The sequence below is a fragment of the Muntiacus reevesi genome, chromosome 4 (assembly GCF_963930625.1).
Source record: "Muntiacus reevesi chromosome 4, mMunRee1.1, whole genome shotgun sequence".
Classification (NCBI taxonomy): domain Eukaryota; kingdom Metazoa; phylum Chordata; class Mammalia; order Artiodactyla; family Cervidae; genus Muntiacus; species Muntiacus reevesi.
In genome coordinates this window covers 44,093,303-44,111,166 of record NC_089252.1, presented here as the reverse complement: position 1 = coordinate 44,111,166, position 17,864 = coordinate 44,093,303, and the positions used below count along the sequence as shown (strand labels likewise).

General features: G+C 48.0%; 1 protein-coding gene and 1 pseudogene across 2 annotated transcripts in view; both read left to right on the top strand.

Moving 5' to 3' along the window:
- The window catches only part of LOXHD1 (lipoxygenase homology PLAT domains 1), a 193,930-nt gene that overhangs the window by 112,308 nt on the left and 63,758 nt on the right, over nt 1-17,864 (top strand). For both annotated transcript variants that reach the window (XM_065935168.1, XM_065935167.1), the window contains exons 22-27: nt 4,059-4,225; nt 4,951-5,055; nt 10,210-10,338; nt 11,322-11,486; nt 12,676-12,857; nt 17,173-17,289. In XM_065935168.1, coding sequence (XP_065791240.1) covers nt 4,059-4,225; nt 4,951-5,055; nt 10,210-10,338; nt 11,322-11,486; nt 12,676-12,857; nt 17,173-17,289 — 865 coding nt within the window. The remainder of the gene's footprint in view (nt 1-4,058; nt 4,226-4,950; nt 5,056-10,209; nt 10,339-11,321; nt 11,487-12,675; nt 12,858-17,172; nt 17,290-17,864) is intronic.
- On the top strand, nt 7,778-7,876 carry LOC136168039 (U6 spliceosomal RNA; annotated as a pseudogene).

The window sequence follows — 17,864 nt, the reverse complement described above, 5'->3', positions numbered from 1 at the left end:
ACTCTGGATGGCAGGGGGCAAGGAGACTTTGAGCTCGTGGGGTGTGCAGTTTGCCTGACTTCTGTCAGAGACACTTTAAATACATGCTTCTGGGCAACCTCTTCCTTCCTCATCACTTCAGCGACCATTTATTTGACAATCATGTCCAAGTGGTATCCCAAGTTGTATCAGTCAGAATAGGCTAAGTTCTGCTAAATAACAAGTAGCCCTAAAATGTCAGTGGCCTCACACAATGGAAGCTTAGTTCTTGCTCATAACATATGATGTGGGCGGGGGGTGGACATCAGGGGGATATATGTTGAGAATCATTGTGATCTCTCAAGCATCCAAGCTGATGGAGGCTTTTCCTCAGTGTATGTTTCCATGCTCTTCCTTGCAGTGGAAGGAGATGTGACAAATTGTGCACTAGCTCTTAAAGACCCCTTACAGCCCAGAGATTCCAAGTACATTAGCAAGGACTTAAAAATTCAAAGTCCTCCTCACCTCTAAAGCTATGGATCTCTGATGTTTTAGTTTCTGAATACATAACAGAAATGGGCGGACATTTGGAAGTGTGTTGTCTTGAATTAGTGTGTCTTTGTTAAGTCCTTCTCTCTTCTGCTTCCTTGCCCCCGTCCTTGTTGACTAAATGAGGTTTGCCACATCTTCCTTCCTCCCTTAATACTTTAGCTATCTTTTTATATAGATCTGCAATAAAATCGAATCACTCAACATCAGAGAGGAAGAAGCAAATGCCACACAAGTTAGGAATATATTTAGTGTTCTGAGCTCTGTCCACACTCAATCAGGTAGCCTTTCTCCACCTCTGTTTCCAGCCCTAAGACATAGATTCCTGTTCTGATTGATGGGGATCTCTTAAGACCCTGAATCATGACAGACAGATGTTATTCTTGAGTTCCATTACAGGTGGCAAATGTGTTGGGTGGGCTTTCCAGCAAGGGTTGAACAAAAAGTTTCTTGAATTATTTTTCCCTGTAAGTTTCACCTATCAGGAAGATATTCCCTGAAACCCCTCACTTCTCCAGGATTTGGGGGAGGGGGGCGGTTATCACAGAATGTTGAGACAGAAAAGACCTGACGGATGATTTCATCCAGCCTCAATGCGACGAAACTTGGGATGCAGGGGCCATCCTGCGTGTTAGGGGAAGAGCAGAGGCACAAGCCCAGAGTCCCTGAGACCCAAACCCACTCTTGTCACACCGCTCTTCCCGTGCCACCAGTGGGCATGAGTTTCAGCCTTTACGCACAAAATGGGAAAGGCCACGCATTAAACACATTTTACAGCTTTCAATGTGCAATCTGCTCATTCCAGTTTTACTTTCAAGTGAAACTCATCCTTTTGGCAGCCCGAGTTTTGTTTCCCATGCTGAGTTTAAATAACCGTTTTTGAAATAAATGTATCATTTCAACACTGACTAAAAAAAAAAAAAAAATAAAATAAAATAAACCTCCTGCTGACCCCAGCCCTGCCGCTTCCTTCCATTGCCCTGACAGGAGTGGTGGATACCCGGCCAGAGTACCTGCCTGCCTCTCTTCTCCGCTCCTGAGGAACAGCCACCTTGTCCCCTCCCCAGGCCTCCAGGAGCCGTGGGAGGAAGGGGAGGGTACCGGCCCAGAGGCCCAGTACTCCGCTAGACCTCCTGCGGGTGCTTGTTGGCACTGTTGGGGGTGGAGGCTAAATGCCCGGCACTCAGGCCCATCCGGCCTCTGGCTCCGGTTCTCCACCGCCAGGGAGCGGGATCCGGAGGCTCGGGGCCCGCGACGCTGCCGCAGTGGGCGTGCTGAAGACCTCTAACTTCCCCGAGCAGGCATCTCAGGGTCCGCAGGGGTGGTGCGCCCAGGAGACAGGCGCGGATGCCTTGCGCATGCGCTCTTCGCGGGTGTGGGAGCGCTTGCGCCCTCCCCGTCTTGCTGACTGTTCTGTCTCCCAGTATTAGTTTCTCCAGCTCCTTACACCTCTCTCTCCTCCCGTCTCTGTCCTCCTCCAGCCGCCCACACTCTCATTACTCCTCCGCGGCCCCAACCCCGCTCTTTTCTTTATTTCCGCCTCTCTCCCTTAATTGGCCATAATTTAGAACTAAAAGCCTATTATTCATAAATTATTTGGTTGAAGAAAAATTTAACTTTTCCATTCATACATTTAAAAGGCTGAAAAGTGGAACAATATGCATTTTTCACTTAAACACTAATTTCAAAGCAATCTAGTTTGTCTCTCTCAAGGCTGAGCTCCTCCCACCCGTTAAATCCATGTCCCTCGGTACACAGCTATGGGGGAGCTTCCCTCACAGCTCGGTTGGTAAAGAATCTGCCTGCAATGGGGGAGACGTGGGTTCGAGCCCTGGGTTGGGAAGATTCCCCTAGAGAAGGGAAAGGCTACCCACTCCAGTGTTGTGGCCTGGAGAATTCCATGAACTGTTTAGTCCATGGGGTCACAAAGAGTCGGACACGACTGAGTCACTTTCACTTTCGATGCACAGTTACATGTCCACGCCCCTGGCCCTGCTCCTCTCCCATGCTGATGGGAGGCAGTAAGGACTGCAGGAGGGTGTGGGGCTCAGAAAGGGATGAGACCCTCGGTCAGCACTGTTCCCAGCATCTCCAGATTTTGACCCATCTCTGAATACATCTTATGCACCTGGACGGCAGTAGGGATGGGGTGCACCAGCCCCAACTTAGAGATGATCTGTCCCCAAACCCTCTGAGTTGTTCTGGGAGCCCAGAGGCCCAACGTGAACTGTCCAGCCCATGGCCTCCAAAAATCCCAAGCTTGGGCTGAAGACAAAGAAAGGAAGTATCACCATCACCATCATCATCATCACCACTACCAAAGTATTAGTGAATTTTTAACCAAGAATTTACCAAGAGCCAGGCAATTTAAGCACCAGGCCATTTAAACAATTACATGTTTAATTCATGTAATTCTCACCACTGCCTTTGAAATAGGCAGCATTATCCTCATTCTATAGAGGGTTGCCAGATAAAATGTAGAATGGCCACTTAAATTTGAAAGTCAGACAAGCAAAGAATAATATTTTAGTATAAGTGTGTCCCAAATATTATTCCTTGCTTATCTAAAATTCCAATTTAACTGGGAGTCCTGTGATTCTGCAGGCTAAATCTGGCAACCCTCACAGAAAGAGTTGTAAAGAAATTTGTTCAGTCTCACAGGACTGTAGGTGGCAGAGCCAGGATTCAAACCCAGTCTGGATCTAGAGACGAGTCCTTAGTCCCCACTCTCTGCTGCTTCTCCTGGCCCTTGTCCTGTCTTCCCTTCCATCCCGGCTCCTCCCTTGCCCTGGGTCCAGCCTCTCCGCTGGGGAGTCTAACTTGGACCTCCCTTCCCTGGATGGTGTCTGCTGTCTGCTGTGCCAACTTCTTAAAGGTCATACTCTTTGTATCTTCCAGAAGCTTAAGTGGGTCATTCCATTTCAATCCCTTAGGTATGAAGCACCTCCTATGTACAATATTCTCTGCCAAAGTGACTCTGGCTAATAGATTGATTCTAGAAAAGGCCAAAACAATCCCCAGAAACACCTCTTTCTCTAGATTCCTCCTATGTGACCCTGATTCCAGACACTGTTAACACAGCCTTTTTCCATGGGGTGTATGGAAACCACATCCCATATTTGTTGTCTACTCCAGGCAAGCGTAGACTTCCAGGCAAACTGGATTCCCTCGTAGCTCAATTGGTGAAGAATCTGCCTGCAAAGCAGGAGAGCTGAGTTCGATCCCTGGGTCGGGAAGATCCCCTGGAGAAGGATATGGCAACCCACCCGGTATTCTTGCCTGGGAGATCCCATAGACAGAGGAGCCGGGCAGGCTACAGTCCATGGGGTCACAAGAGTCGGACACGACTTAGCGGCTAAGCCACCACCAGGCCAGCAACTAGTGGGGTGATTCCGAGCCTAGGTAGGATGGGGGGCGGCGCTGGGGGGTGGGGACAGACAGGGGAGCATTTGGGCCCCATGAGGGCCTCTCGTGTCTCCGCCTTGACTGCTCTCTCGTGAGACCTTCTCAAAGAGACATTCCCAAACTCTCCCCATTGCCCTCCCGCACAGGTACTACTTTCCCTGCCAACGCTGGCTGGCCGTGGAGGAGGACGATGGCCAGCTGTCCAGGGAGCTGCTGCCAGTGGACGAGTCCTATGTGCTGCCACCAAGCGCGGAGGAGGGCGGGGGAGGTGGTGACAGCAACCCCCTCGACAACCTGGCCCTGGAGCAGAAAGGTTTCCTAGACTAGAGCTGATTTCTTTCCCCCGGGCACCCCTCTCCTTTCTTTCCCCAACTAGGTCTCCATCTTCCTCTCCACTCTGAGACTTCCTTCTCGGGGAATCTAGCAGTGCTGCCCTCTCAGTCTTCCGTGGCAAGGATGGGGAGGTGACAGGGGTGTGTTCTCACGTGTCTAGCATATGGCTGGCTGTAAAGTACGTGGCTTAGCATGGAGTTATTGTCAGGAACGGAATGGAATAGAACAGAATAGTTACAGCTGGTTTTGACTTGGTCTTGTGTCCTCCCCTCCAGGCTCGTTATAGACCCCCAATTTGAATATTTTTGTCAAGGGGAAGAATGAACTTTCACGATTCCTGTGATGCTTGTGCTCCCTTCCTTGAAACTCGCATCCCTCAAACTTCCCAACCTGGAGGAGTCAGACCAGGGTTCCCGGCTGATGAAACTTTGAACTTCACAGTCACCCCAGGTCTTCCTTAGGCATCCTACAACTTTATTGGTTGAGAGTTTCCTGTGTGAGCTGGAAGTAGGGGTGGGGAGCCTCATCTCTGCCTTCTGGAAGTTTCCAGACTAAAGGCAACTACAGAACAACACATACTGCAAGGAAAGTGACTCATAGAAATAGTCAACCTAAGCAGAGAAACGTGCTTAATATGTTGTCTCCCTCCTCCCTTCATGGGAGGTGCAATCTACCACTCACTTCTCCACACTCTTCTCCTGGCAGATAAATCTACCACATTTTCAGTGACCATAAAGACTGGGGACAAGAAGAACGCTGGCACCGATGCCAATGTCTTCATCACACTCTTTGGCACTCAGGATGACACTGGTAAGAGAGCAATGCAAGGCCACATTCACCCACGTTCCTCTCGAGGGAGACGGGGAGGGACCGTGGGACTTTCCAAAGATGTCTGGCCATGTCTCTCACTTTCTTTCTTAAGAAATCATTTTTAAAATTTTCTTTACTGTTTTATTGTATTGTGGGAAGAATACTTAACATGCAATCTGCTTTCCTACCAAATTTTTTTTCCATTTATTTTTATTAGTTGGAGGCTAATTGCTTTACAATATTGTAGTGGTTTTTGCCATACACTGACATGAATCAGCCATGGATTTACATGTGTTCCCCATCCCGATCCCCACTCCCGCTTCCCTCCCCATCCGTTCCCTCTGGGTCTTCCCAGTGCACCAGCCCTGAGCACTTGTCTCATGCATCCTACCTGGGCTGGTGATCTGTTTCACCCTAGATAATATACATGTTTCAATGCTATTCTCTCAGAACATCCCACCCTCGCCTCCTCCCACAGAGTCCCAAAGTCTGTTCTGTACTTCTGTGTCTCTTTTTCTGTTTTGCATATAGGGTTATCGTTACCATCTTTCTAAATTCCATATATATGCGTTTGTATACTGTATTGGTCTTTATCTTTCTGGCTTACTTCACTCTGTATAATGGGCTCCAGTTTCATCCATCTCATTAGAACTGATTCAAATGTATTCTTTTTAATGGCTGAGTAATATTCCATGGTGTATATGTACCACAGCTTCCTTATCCATTCGTCTGCTGATGGGCATCTAGGTTGCTTCCATGTCCTGGCTATTATAAACAGTGCTGCGATGAACATTGGGGTGCACGTGTCTCTTTCAGATCTGGTTTCCTCAGTGTGTATGCCCAGAAGTGGGATTGCTGGGTCATATGGCAGTTCTAATTCCAGTTTTTTAAGAAATCTCCACACTGTTCTCCTACCAAATTTTAAATGTGCATTATTGTTGACTATTGGTTCATGGTGTACAACAGATCTCTAGAGGTTGTTCATCTTACTAAACTGAAACTTTATGCCTATTGATTAATAACTCCCTATTTCCTCCTATGCCTTGCTTCTGGTAACTACCAATCCAATCTTTGTTTTTATGAATTTGACCTTGATATCTCATTTCAGTCGAGTCATGCTGTATTAGTCTTTCTGTGCCTGGCTTATCTTACTTAGCATAATATCCTCAAGAACCAGCCACATTGTTGTATATTGCAGAATCTCCATTTACAAGGCTGAGTAATATTCTGTTACATGTATATACCATATCTTCTTTATCCATTCATCTGTCAATGGACATTTAGGATTTTTATCCCATGTCTTAGCTATTGTGAATAGTGCTGCGGCAAATATGGGAGTGTTAATATCTTTTCAAGAACCTGATTTCATTCTTTTGTATATATACCCAGAAGTGAGATGGCAGGTTCTTATGGTAGTTCTATTTTCAACTTTTTGAGGAACTTTCATACTATTTTCCAGAGCAACTGCATCATTTTGGATTCCTACCCACTGTGTGTAAGGATTCCAATTTCTCTATATCCTCACCAACACTTGTTGTCTTTCGGTTTTTTTTTTTTTTTTAATAGTAACCTCCTGACAGTTATGAGATGGTATCTCATTTGTAGTTTTGGTTTGCATTTCCCTAATTATTAGCTGGGAGGGGTTGGGGGCAGGAGGAGAAGGGGACGACAGAGGATGAGATGGCTGGATGGCATCACCGACTCGATGGGCATGAGTCTGAGTAAACTCCAGGAGTTGGTGATGGACAGGGAGGCCTGGCGTGCTGCAATTCATGGGGTCGCAAAGAGTCAGACACGACTGAGTGGCTGAATTGAACTGAACTGAATAATTAGTGACAATGAAAACTTTTTTCATATATTATTGGCCATTTTTATGTCTTCTCTGGAGAAATGTCTATTTAAGTCTTTAGCCCATTTTTAATTGGGTTATTAGATTTTCTTTGCTATTGATTCATATATTTCTTTATATATCTTGGTGATTAACCCCTTATAGATATACGATTTGCAAATATGTTTTTCCATTCTACAGAATTCTGTTTCTTTTGCTGTGCTTTTAGTTTAACATAATCCCACTTGTTAATTTTAGTTTTGTTGCCTGTGTTTTTGGTGTCATATTCATGAAATCATTACCAAGACCAATGTCATCAAGTGTTTTCCTTATTTTTTTTTCTAGGAGTTTTACAGTTTCAGGTCTTACATTTAAATTTGTAATCCATTTTGAGCTGATTTTTGTGTATGATGTGAGAGAAGGGTCCAAATGAATTATTTTACTGTAGACATCCATTTTCCCAGCACTGTTGATTGGAGAGGCTTTCCTATCCCTATTTCGTACACTTGCGTGCCTCTGACTCTTGAAAGATTACATGCAACTGACCCCAACAGAGAAAGGCAATTCCTTATTCTTTTAAAATTCTTTTTATATCCTTCTAAGTCCTCTCTTGGCCCTCATCGCTGTCTCTACACCCTACAAATGTTTGGAAGCTGTGAGAATCATCTTCCCTGCAGCAGCATCTCCCCAGGTAATGGTGCCCAAGTCTTTGTCCAGCCTTCCTGAAAGGTGTTTTTGTTTTTGTTTTTTTTTACCACTTCCTGCACCCTTCTTTGAGGCGTCACTATGGTGGCTTTCAAAACTACAGTGAAGGAGCTCCTCAGTCCACACAGTGAGAAGTCTTTGCTCTCTATCTTTTGCCAGCTTTTCCCTGCTATTCCAAATGCAGAGGTAGTGCTCGATTCGGCAGCACATATACTAACATTGGAACGAAGATTAGCATGGCCCCTGCCCAAGGATGACACGCAAATTTGTGACGCGTTTCATATTTTTACTATGGAATGTTACTCAGCCGTTAAAAAGAATTCATTTGAATCAGTTCTAATGAGATGGATGAAACTGGAGCCCATTATACAGAGTGAAGTAAACCAGAAAGATAAAGACCAATACAGTATACTAATGCATATATATGGAATTTAAAAAGATGGTAATGATAACCCTGTATGCAAAACAGAAAAAGAGACACAGATGTACAGAACAGACTTTGGGACTCTGTGGGAGGAGGCGAGGGTGGGATGTTCAGAGAGAACAGCATGGAAACAAGTATACTATCAAGGTTGAAACAGACCACCAGCCCAGGTTGGATGCATGAGAAAAGTGCTCAGGGCTGGTGCACTGGGAAGACCCAGAGGGATCGGATGGGGAGGGAAGCAGGAGCGGGGATCGGGATGGGGAACACATGTAAATCCATGGTTGATTCATGTCAATGTATGGCAAAAACCACTACAATATTGTAAAGTAATTAGCCTCCAACTAATAAAAATAAATTAAAAAAATAAAGTAAATGAAAACTTTAAAAAAATAAATAAATAAATGCAGAGGTAACTCTAACTTTATCTCAATAACAACCTGGGAAATGGTGGCTCTTCCCAACCTCCAATAAGATTCAGTCAGTGGGTTCCGTGGTACTCTTGATATGAGATGCTCAGGGAATCTTGGAGTCATTCTGGAGCCTCTGTCAAGGCCATCACAGAAGGTAGCATATGCGCTGGAGTCAGCTGTCCACTTGGGCCACCTGTCCAGTCATTCTGAGTTCAGAGAGGAACCAGTTCCTCAAATATGTAGTCATCACATATTTTCTCATTACCCCTAAAGCTCTATTCCAAGCATTGCTGCAGAATGAAGGGGTGATCCCTGACTTTGTAATCACTGACCTTGAGATGCTCATCTTCTAATTCAGTCGTGTGTACTCGAGCCTGACTAATTGGTTTAAATTTCTCCTATACCACTTACTAGCTGCATGACCTTGGGAAAGGTGCTTAATCTCTCTTTGCTTTAGTTTCCCCCATTTGTAGCATATTCTGATGGCGCAGTTGGTAAAGAATCTGCCTGTCAGTGCAGGAGGCACAAGAGACATGGGTTTGATCCCTGGGTTGGGAGGATTCCCTGGAGTAGGAAATGGCAACCCACCACAAAATTCTTGACTGGAAAATTTCATGGACAAAGGAGCCTGGTGGGGTACAGTCCATGGGGTCACAAAGAGTTGGATATGACTGAGCACACACATGCACTTTTGTAAAATGGAGATTAAACTAGTAGATACCCCCTAGAGTTGTGGATTTAATTAAATTGAATGTGTAAAATATTTGAGACAAAATGACAATAAAGCATTTATTATTAGTATTATTATTACTTAATAGGTTAAATAATGCAAATATAATGAATGAATCAGGTTGAAACTTACAAATGTATGTCATTGCAATAGTTACTAAACCATGGTCAATGAAATTGAGAGGGCCTAATAGAGTGCTTTTATTCATCAAGGGATTTCTAAGTGTTTGGCACATTCTTCAACACTCAACAGTCATCATCTTATCAAACAGTCACAACTCCTCTATGGGGAAGTCACCAAAGCCACCCCTTTTGACATCTGAGGAAACCAGATCTCAGAGAATTAAGTAATTTGCCCAAGGCCACCCAAACAGTAACCAAGGTCTGTCTGACTCTTTGTGTACTTAAATCATTTGCAATAAGTCTTTGATTATCAAAAGAGTTCCTACATGAGGCAGGACTTACAGGGATAAGGAGACTTGAAGGCTGAGGCAAGAGGGGATGGTGATGACCCTGGGACCACCTTAAATTTCAGACCGACACTGCAGTCAGAGCCCTAGGACAGAGCATGTATGTGAAGTGGCTGGTCAAGGGTGCTGGAATCCAACCCTCCTTCTGTCATCCAGAGAAGAGGCTCCGGAGAATTGCCACATGCCCCATCCTGCAGGGATGCCCCTGTTTCCCCACTGGAGGGAGCATGGGAGGGTGGTTCCCTCCCCACGTGGAGAAACCTGAGGGGTGTGTCTTAGGGCCCTAACGCTTTCTCCCCAGTGATCTTGGATAAGGCCCTTAATTTGCAGTTGTGTCTCCTTTTCTTCAGCAAAACTGGTAATAAAAATACATATGTCAAAGCGTTATTGCAAAGCTCCATAAGAGGACATACATACACACACACATGCAAAATGCCAAAAATGCCCTATGGATGGTAACTGTATAGTCTAAATTTGATAGAAGTTCAGAAATTTGCTCATTAGCAGAGGAGACTAAGAGGGGTAGTTAGACTAGGTTTGAAGGTCTCAGGCCTAGCCAGTCATGTTGGGGCCGTTTGGTTGCAGGAATGACCCTCCTGAAATCCTCCAAGACCAACAGCGACAAGTTTGAGAGGGATAGTATCGAAATCTTCACAGTGGAGACCCTGGACCTGGGAGATCTGTGGAAAGTCAGGATCGGTCATGACAACACAGGTCTGGCTTCCCTCCCTTCTGTTCCTGGCTGAGAACATGAGGACCATGGGCAGGTCCCCATGGGTGGACTAGGAAAGAATCTAGAGTAGACTTGGATGTCATCGCTTTCCATAATGACACAACTTCCTCAGTCCCTTCACGGCTGCACACAGAGATTCTGGTCTAATTGATCAGCGTAGGGCCCGGACACTGGTGATTTTTAAAGCTTTCTCCCCAAACCCCATAGTCAGGAATTTCAGTGTGCAGCCAGCCTTTGATTTAGTAGGCCTGGGATGGGACCCAAGAGTTTTTATATCTCACAGGTGATGCTGAGACTGTTGTTCTGGGGGCTCCACTTAGAACCGCAGATGGAGCCAGTTCTTCCCAGAACCCCCTAAGACTGTGTCCAAGTTTGTTCTCTCAGTAAAGCAAGACTCATTTTCTTGGTCCTCAAACCATATCCTGTGAGCCTGAGGAAGGAGGCCTTTCTCCTTGCCTCTGGGACTGAGGGACAAGGTCTCTGCCTGGCTGGCTTCCATTTCCTTCTTTAAACCTGAGCACTCATTTTCCCAGGGAGAAGCATCAATCCTTCACTGGCTTCCCTTCCCTTCATGCATCATAAACTTAGGCCAGGGAGCCCAGCATGTCACCCTGCCACTGGTTGAAAGTGTGCAGTCCTCGTTAACACAGGCTCTCTCTGGGATCTGGGTTCCCTTTTTGGAATACCTTCCACCCTGGACGGTTCTTTGCTTCCCTCCTCTCAGACTCTGCCTCCTGTCATATCTTCCCCATGTCCCTTCGCTCTTGTTCATTTCACTGACAGCAGCCCAGAGTAGGATCTGGTAGGGTACACAGGAATCAGTCCACACTGTTGTAAGCAAAAGGGATGATGAGTCCACGCCGGTGCCTATGGCTAGGGAAGGATGCTTGGAGTCCCTGAAGTTGTATACAGGAAGCCATCTGTGTAGAGGTCCTTGAGGGATTCTGTGTCTCCTTCCCTCCAGGCAAGGCTCCAGGCTGGTTTGTAGACTGGGTAGAGGTGGACGCCCCATCCCTTGGAAAGTGCATGACTTTCCCCTGTGGCCGCTGGTTGGCCAAGAATGAAGATGACGGCACCATCGTCAGGGACCTTTTCCACGCGGAGCTTCAGACAAGGCGGTACACACCATGTAGGAGCCCTGCACGGCAAGGCTGGGCCTCCCCCGAGACCTCTTCATCCACCTGCCAACTCCCGGCCCTCACCCGGGGTTGACCCTTGGCCGGGCCCACTTTGGGAATTCCCCGGGCCCTGTGCTGGCTGTGGACAGAGCTCCAGACCCAGAGAAAGGAAATACGAGATGTATTTCTACTCCAAACTAGCTGATGACAACAGGCAGAGAACCTGACTTCTCTGGAGTTCAGTTTCCTTGTCTGCAAAATAGAGATAATAGTGTAGGGTGGCTGTAGACCCAAAAAGGAGAAAAGATAAGGGCTAACATTTGTTGTTTTGTTGTTGCTCAGTCATGTCCGACTCTTTGCAACCCCATGGACTGTAGCCTGCAGTCTCCTCTGTCCATGGGATTTCCCAGGTGAAAGTACTGGACTGGGTTGCCATTTCCTTCTCCAGAGTCTAAGAATGAAGGGTCATTATCAACCCCTTAACCAGTCCTCACTCCAGTCATTAACACACCCAAGAAATCACTGTTGTAAGATTTTATCTTGATTGGGGGGGGGGGGGGGCAGAACTTGAAAAGAAGCTAAATGTAATTCCTTTACCAGTTAAAGAAAAGGAGAAAATGGAACAATTAGGTGAATTTTTGACACTTCATTTCCTCTATCATCATCTGAAAGTCTGTGTTGCCGGGGAGGGGCAGGGCAGTGTGGAGCCAGTGGATGAGTAGTAGAAGGGGTGAGAAGAGAAGAGAAAGGACTCTTGCCACTGTAGACTGGCTGATTTGATTGGCAGTTGTCCCCTGAAACATAATGCTCCTGTGTATAGGATGTCTGCACCAAGGACTACATTGAGGATGCTGTAACAAGTGAGGAAACTAAGGCTCCTCTAGGTGACTTGCACAGGTCACACAGTCAGGCTAGATAGTTTGTGCTTTCACCCAATCTGTTGTACTAGCTCTGTGATGCGAGAGGCATGGAGACCCTAGTCTGAGGTGACAGCGGTTTTTGATGGACACTAGGCATGTTGGGATACCTCCCTTCACCCTGGGTTGCTAGGCAACCACATGAAGGTTGAGGCCCCTGGGTAGCAGCTCCCAGTGAAGGGACAGATCCAGAGTGGTGGTGCTGGTGAAGAACTTGACCTGCCTGCATTTGTTTCCTGTTTTCACTTCCCCTCTAACTTTGCCCTCTGTCCCCTCCCCTCAGTTGTCCCTTATGAAATCACTCTCTACACCAGTGATGTCTTTGCCGCTGGGACAGACGCCAACATCTTCATCGTCATCTATGGCTGCGATGCCGTGTGCACCCAGCAGAAGTACCTGTGCACCAACAAGAGGGAACAGAAGCTGTTCTTTGAGAGGAAGTCAGCCTCCCGCTTCATAATGGAGGTACCGGCATCCCGCAGGCTTCCAGGGGAGCCAGGACAGGGGTGCGGGCTGGACCAGAAGGCAAGGAGATGGAGCCTTTGTCCAGAGTCTGGCATGTGTCTTTCATCTAATGGGGTGTTGTGAGTGAGGGAGATGGCAGTTCGTCCAAGCTCTCTGAACCTCAGTACATCTGAGGAGCCAGGAGGACAGTGACCCTCCCTCTCCGGGACCAGTGTCTGAGTCAAGGTGATAACGAGTGGACAGGGTTTAAGGAAGCTAGGGGCACAATTCCACTGGAGCCATCTCCAGTGCCAACAGCAGAGCCACAGAAAGAGCTGGCTTCCGGACTTTTTCATCACATTATTGTCTCCTGCTTATCTGTCAAGCTACAGCCAATTCAAAAGAGCATCCCATGTATTCCTTGGTTCCCCCTCAGCTCCGGCCTGAGAGTTTTGCTGTTCGATGCTTATTGTGGATGTATGTCACCGCGTCCACACCTGGGTATTCTGCACACCCATCCCGTGCCTCCTTGTGCACCCTACTCTGTGCCAGGTGGGGTGGGACAGATCAGGGAAGCAGAGGACCCAGACCATGCCTGCAAGGGGCTTACAGTTCAACTGGGGAACCCCAGATCTCACACGAGGCTAAGGAGAGGGTCTGGTGATCATCATCATAGCTGCTCCTAGGGGTAAGAAGGCGCTGTCATAGGGTCACTTAGCCCTCGGAGCAACTCTGCACTGTGATTATCCACGCTTAAGTATGGGGAAACCAAGGCACAGAGAGTTTAGTAGCTTCCATGAAATCACACAGCCAAGGCAGAGTGGAAGCAGGATTCAAAGCCAGAAGGATTGGCTCAGAATATGTGCCCCTGCTGTCCACTAGCCTATGAGAGCAAACAGTGGGGCTGGCTGAGTGTGCTGTAGGTATTCAGAGACCAGAGAGGGCTCCCTGGAAGTGGTGGCTTTGAGCTGGACCTGAAAGTGGGCACACGAGGGACCAAGGAGGGAAGGCCTTCCTAGCAAGGGGAGCATCATGGCCGAGGGCCAGAGGTGGAAGGGAACACAGCGTGTGGCTTGAGGTTTGACAAGAGGGAATAGGAGAGTGATGTAACTTGGCTATAGGATGCGTGGAACAGGATTTAAAGGGGATGACTCTGAAGGACAAGGGGTAGGGGCTTGGGCTGTCCAGGTAGTAGGGACCTTGGGAGATGTGCCCCTCATTTTCTGGTGGGAGACAAAGCACAGAGCCCCATCTTGCTTCCTCGGGTCGAGTCTGCTCCGGGGAGCTCCCTTTCCCCTCCCCACCTTCTCCGGGAGCAGTCAGCACTTGTGGGAAGGTTGCCACCTTGGTGGAGATTTTTTAACATGGAGAATTCAAGGGTGATTCATCTACCCACAAGAAGCAGCATCTCACCCACGGAGATGTCCCGGTGCATGCGTCATCCCAGCCAGATACTGTCAGAGGCCTGAGTGTGATCACACCTTGGCTTCCGGGAAGTTCCATCAATGAAGTCTGCCTAATAGGCAGCTATAATTTGCCAGTAATTTGTTGCAATTTTTTTTCTTTCCAAATCTACCTGGGTGTTGGGGGGAGTATGAGAGCTTAGACACAAATGAGCTCGCGTTGTGTCCCTGTCTCTCCGTTTCTCTTTTCCCACTGATCTTCAGGTAAGAGGAGGAGTGCTGGACTGCAAGTGAGCCCATAACCCTGGATTCTGACTCTGCTCAGCCTCTGACTCAGGGGCAAGCCCACCCTCTCTGTGGCCTCATCCTCAGACACACGAATCTGCTGGGAAAATAACAATAGCTAATATTTACTGGGCACTCCCCATGTGCCAGCCTTGTTCTTGGCACTTGGGGTGTATCACCTCATTTAATCCTCATCACCATTCCAAGAGTCAGATGGTGTCATTGTCCCCTTTGCCAGCTGCCTGGCAGCTCAGTGTCCTTAAGAGCAGATCCTGTAAGTCACGATCTCGCCTGGAGCTTCCTGTTTCTCCTACTGTGAAAGGGTGAGGCCCCGTGCATTCACTGGTCTCTGTTTAATGATTCAGAAAGTCCAGGAGCTCATGGGGGCCACCACGTCTCTGATGAAGTGTGGGTGAGCTGGTTGGTGGGGAGTTTGCTAACTCAAGGTGTCTCCGGCAAAGTGATGCCATATTGGTCACTTGGAAGGAGAGAATTGTTGACAAAAAGAAGCATGTCTGTTATCTTCGACCCAGAAGTGACCTTGAAAGGTTGTCCTGCCCATATCCCTGCCTTCGACTGAGCAATCTCCCCATTTGATAGATGAGGTGGTTAAGGCCTAGAAGGTCAAGAGACTTGTCTAGATCATGCAGCTTGTAGGGCTACAGCTGGGAAGGATGGAGGTGGGTGGGAGCAGGGGGACATTCCTCAGGCGGTGCTGATGGGCTTGCCCATGGCTGTCAATGGTGGGGGTGTGTGTGTGGAGGGTGTGCAGTGCTGGGAGCTCTTCTAGTTCATCCCCAGGTCACATGTGTCTAGGCTTATAGAGGCTCCATGTTTGGTAAATGGCTCAATCACTCACTCAGATGCCATTCACTCATCAGGAGCCTTCATCCACCCTGGAGCTGACTGTGCCATCTCCTTGTAGCACTGAGTCCTTGATGGAGCAGGCCAGGCAGAAAGCTCTGCAGAGGGGCTGCCAAGAAGCTCAAGTCTGCACACCCTCCTTAACCTCAACCTGTCAATGCCAAAGGCATGAGTTGCATGGACCAAGCATGAGCCAGGGCATCTGGGTATTACTATGTTTCCCAGCCCTCTCTTCGCTTTACCCCGACGTCCTTGTCTGTTTCCACCTGTGATTGCCCAGATCCCCATAGGGATGAGGCAGGGCGTGAACTGACACATACAGCACCATTTCAGGGGAGAACATGACACATGAGACGTGGGAGAGGCCCCCGAGGCTCCCAGAGCCCTAGAGTGGGACCTGGTGGAGGGCAGCCTGACAGAGAGAGCCAAGAAGGCAGGTGCCAACTGTGTGGAAAGGTGCCTTGCCTTGTGTCTGGCCACCTTGCTCCTTCTTTCGAAGACTCCAAGGAAAGGATCAGGGAGTCAGTCACTCCTAGCTGAGTCCCACTCTGAGTCCCACTAGCTGTGTGCCCATAGGCTCCAGGCAGGAGAGATGAGAGATGGCACCTCCTGAATTTCAGGGACTGGCCATGTCTGCACGGATCGCTCTTTCATTCAAGGGGACTTTCATGCACACCTTGGTGGCTGAGGTGTGAGAGAGCCCAGCTGACTCTGTCACACTCATTTCACAGATGAGGAAGCAGTCTTTCATCCTTTCTGCCATTAGGTATTGAGTACCAAGGTCAAGGGCTCTGTTCTGGGTTTTGGGGATGCGTGATGAGCAAAATAGACGTGGTGTCTACCCTTATGACTTTCAGTGATGGAAGAGAAGGTTTCACACAAGTAAATGCAAACTTCTGACTGTGAGAAGTGCTGGTGTGTGTGTGTGTGTGTGATAGGATGCCATCAGACCCTATCATGAAAAGATTTGAGCTTTTTAAGGTGATCAGGTCCTTATCGCTCAGATAAAAAATCTGCCTGCAGTGCAGGAGACATGGGTTCAATTCCTGGGTCTGGAAGATCTCCTGAAGAAGGAAATGGCAACCCACTCCAGTATTCTTGCCTGGAGAATCCCATGGACAGAGAAGCCTGGCGGGCTACAGTCTGTGGGGTCGCCAGAGTCGGACGTGCCTTAGTGACTAAACCACCAAGGTGATCAGGGGCTTTCCCTGAGTAAATATCCTTGAGCTGAGTGAGACCTGAATGATGAGGTTGGGCAAACACTAGTTTAGGTACAGAAGAAAGGGAAGGGGCAGGCAAAGCTGATGCAGAGGCCCCGTGGCAAGAAAATGTCACGCTTGAGGGACTGGAATTTGACACAGAAGAGGAGTGGCTGGAGATGGAAGCAGCCCTTGGGGGCCTCGGAGAAGGTCAGACTAGCAAGACAGGGCTTGGGCAGAACCAGAACGCATCTTCAGGTCTCAAGCCTCTGCTAGTAGCAGAAGACTGCAGGCTGGGCTCCACCAATGAAAGGGGGAACAACCTCCCAGAGCTTGACTGAACTGAGTTCTGGAGTCTAGGCTGGTGTTAAGTCGGGGAGAGGAAGGGAGGTGTCAGCACAGTGTGTATAATGAAGGGAAAGCAGGGGCTGGTTTGACCAAACAGGAGGGACTGACTGGGAGAAAGTGACCCCTGGAAGTTCAAGGGGATTCTAAGGTAGATGCCCTCGGGAGGCAGGGTTCTGCTGAGGTTGTACTTTCCTGGACTGTTCAGCCAACATCTGGTGTGTTTTCTCCTTCCCCAAGTTAGAAGACGTGGGAGAAATCATTGAAAAAATCCGGATTGGCCATGATAACACGGGCATGAATCCTGGCTGGCACTGCTCCCACGTGGACATCCGCAGGCTCCTCCCAGATAAAGATGTGAGTTTCTGACTGGTCCGTCCTGCTGCTTCTTTTGTCCTTTTTCAGAAGAGATTCAAGTCAGATTTCTTATAAGAAACAGCAGCCTTTTTAAGTTGAGATAAAAATCATCTAAGGAAAATTCAGCTAGTTCACGCCAAGTGCAGGAACTAGAGCAGGCCCAAGGCACAATCTTTTAAAACCTTCAAGAAGAAGGGTCTGGGCAGTCGTGTCTCTGCTCCTCACCCCCAAAGCCATGCTACTAGTGAGTGACCAAGTGTGTCCTTCCTGCAACTCAAGGTCAACTCAGAGAAAGAAAGCCATCCACACAATTTGGAAAACATTCCTGAAACCCCAGAATTCTAAAGCTAGGAGGCAGCTGTCAGTCATGGCTGTGGTATGAGTGAGCTGGGAGAAGTTTAAAATACAGACTCTCCTCCGACGGCTAGCTGAGTCTTAGTCTCTGGGATGGGGTTCGGGTATCCATTTTCAAGTGACCTGGGGAATTCCACCTTCCAGAGCCTCCCCCTGACATGATTTGGAAATGCTTTAAGTAAGACTGGATCTGCTGGAATTGGGGCAGGGCTGGGGGCCTC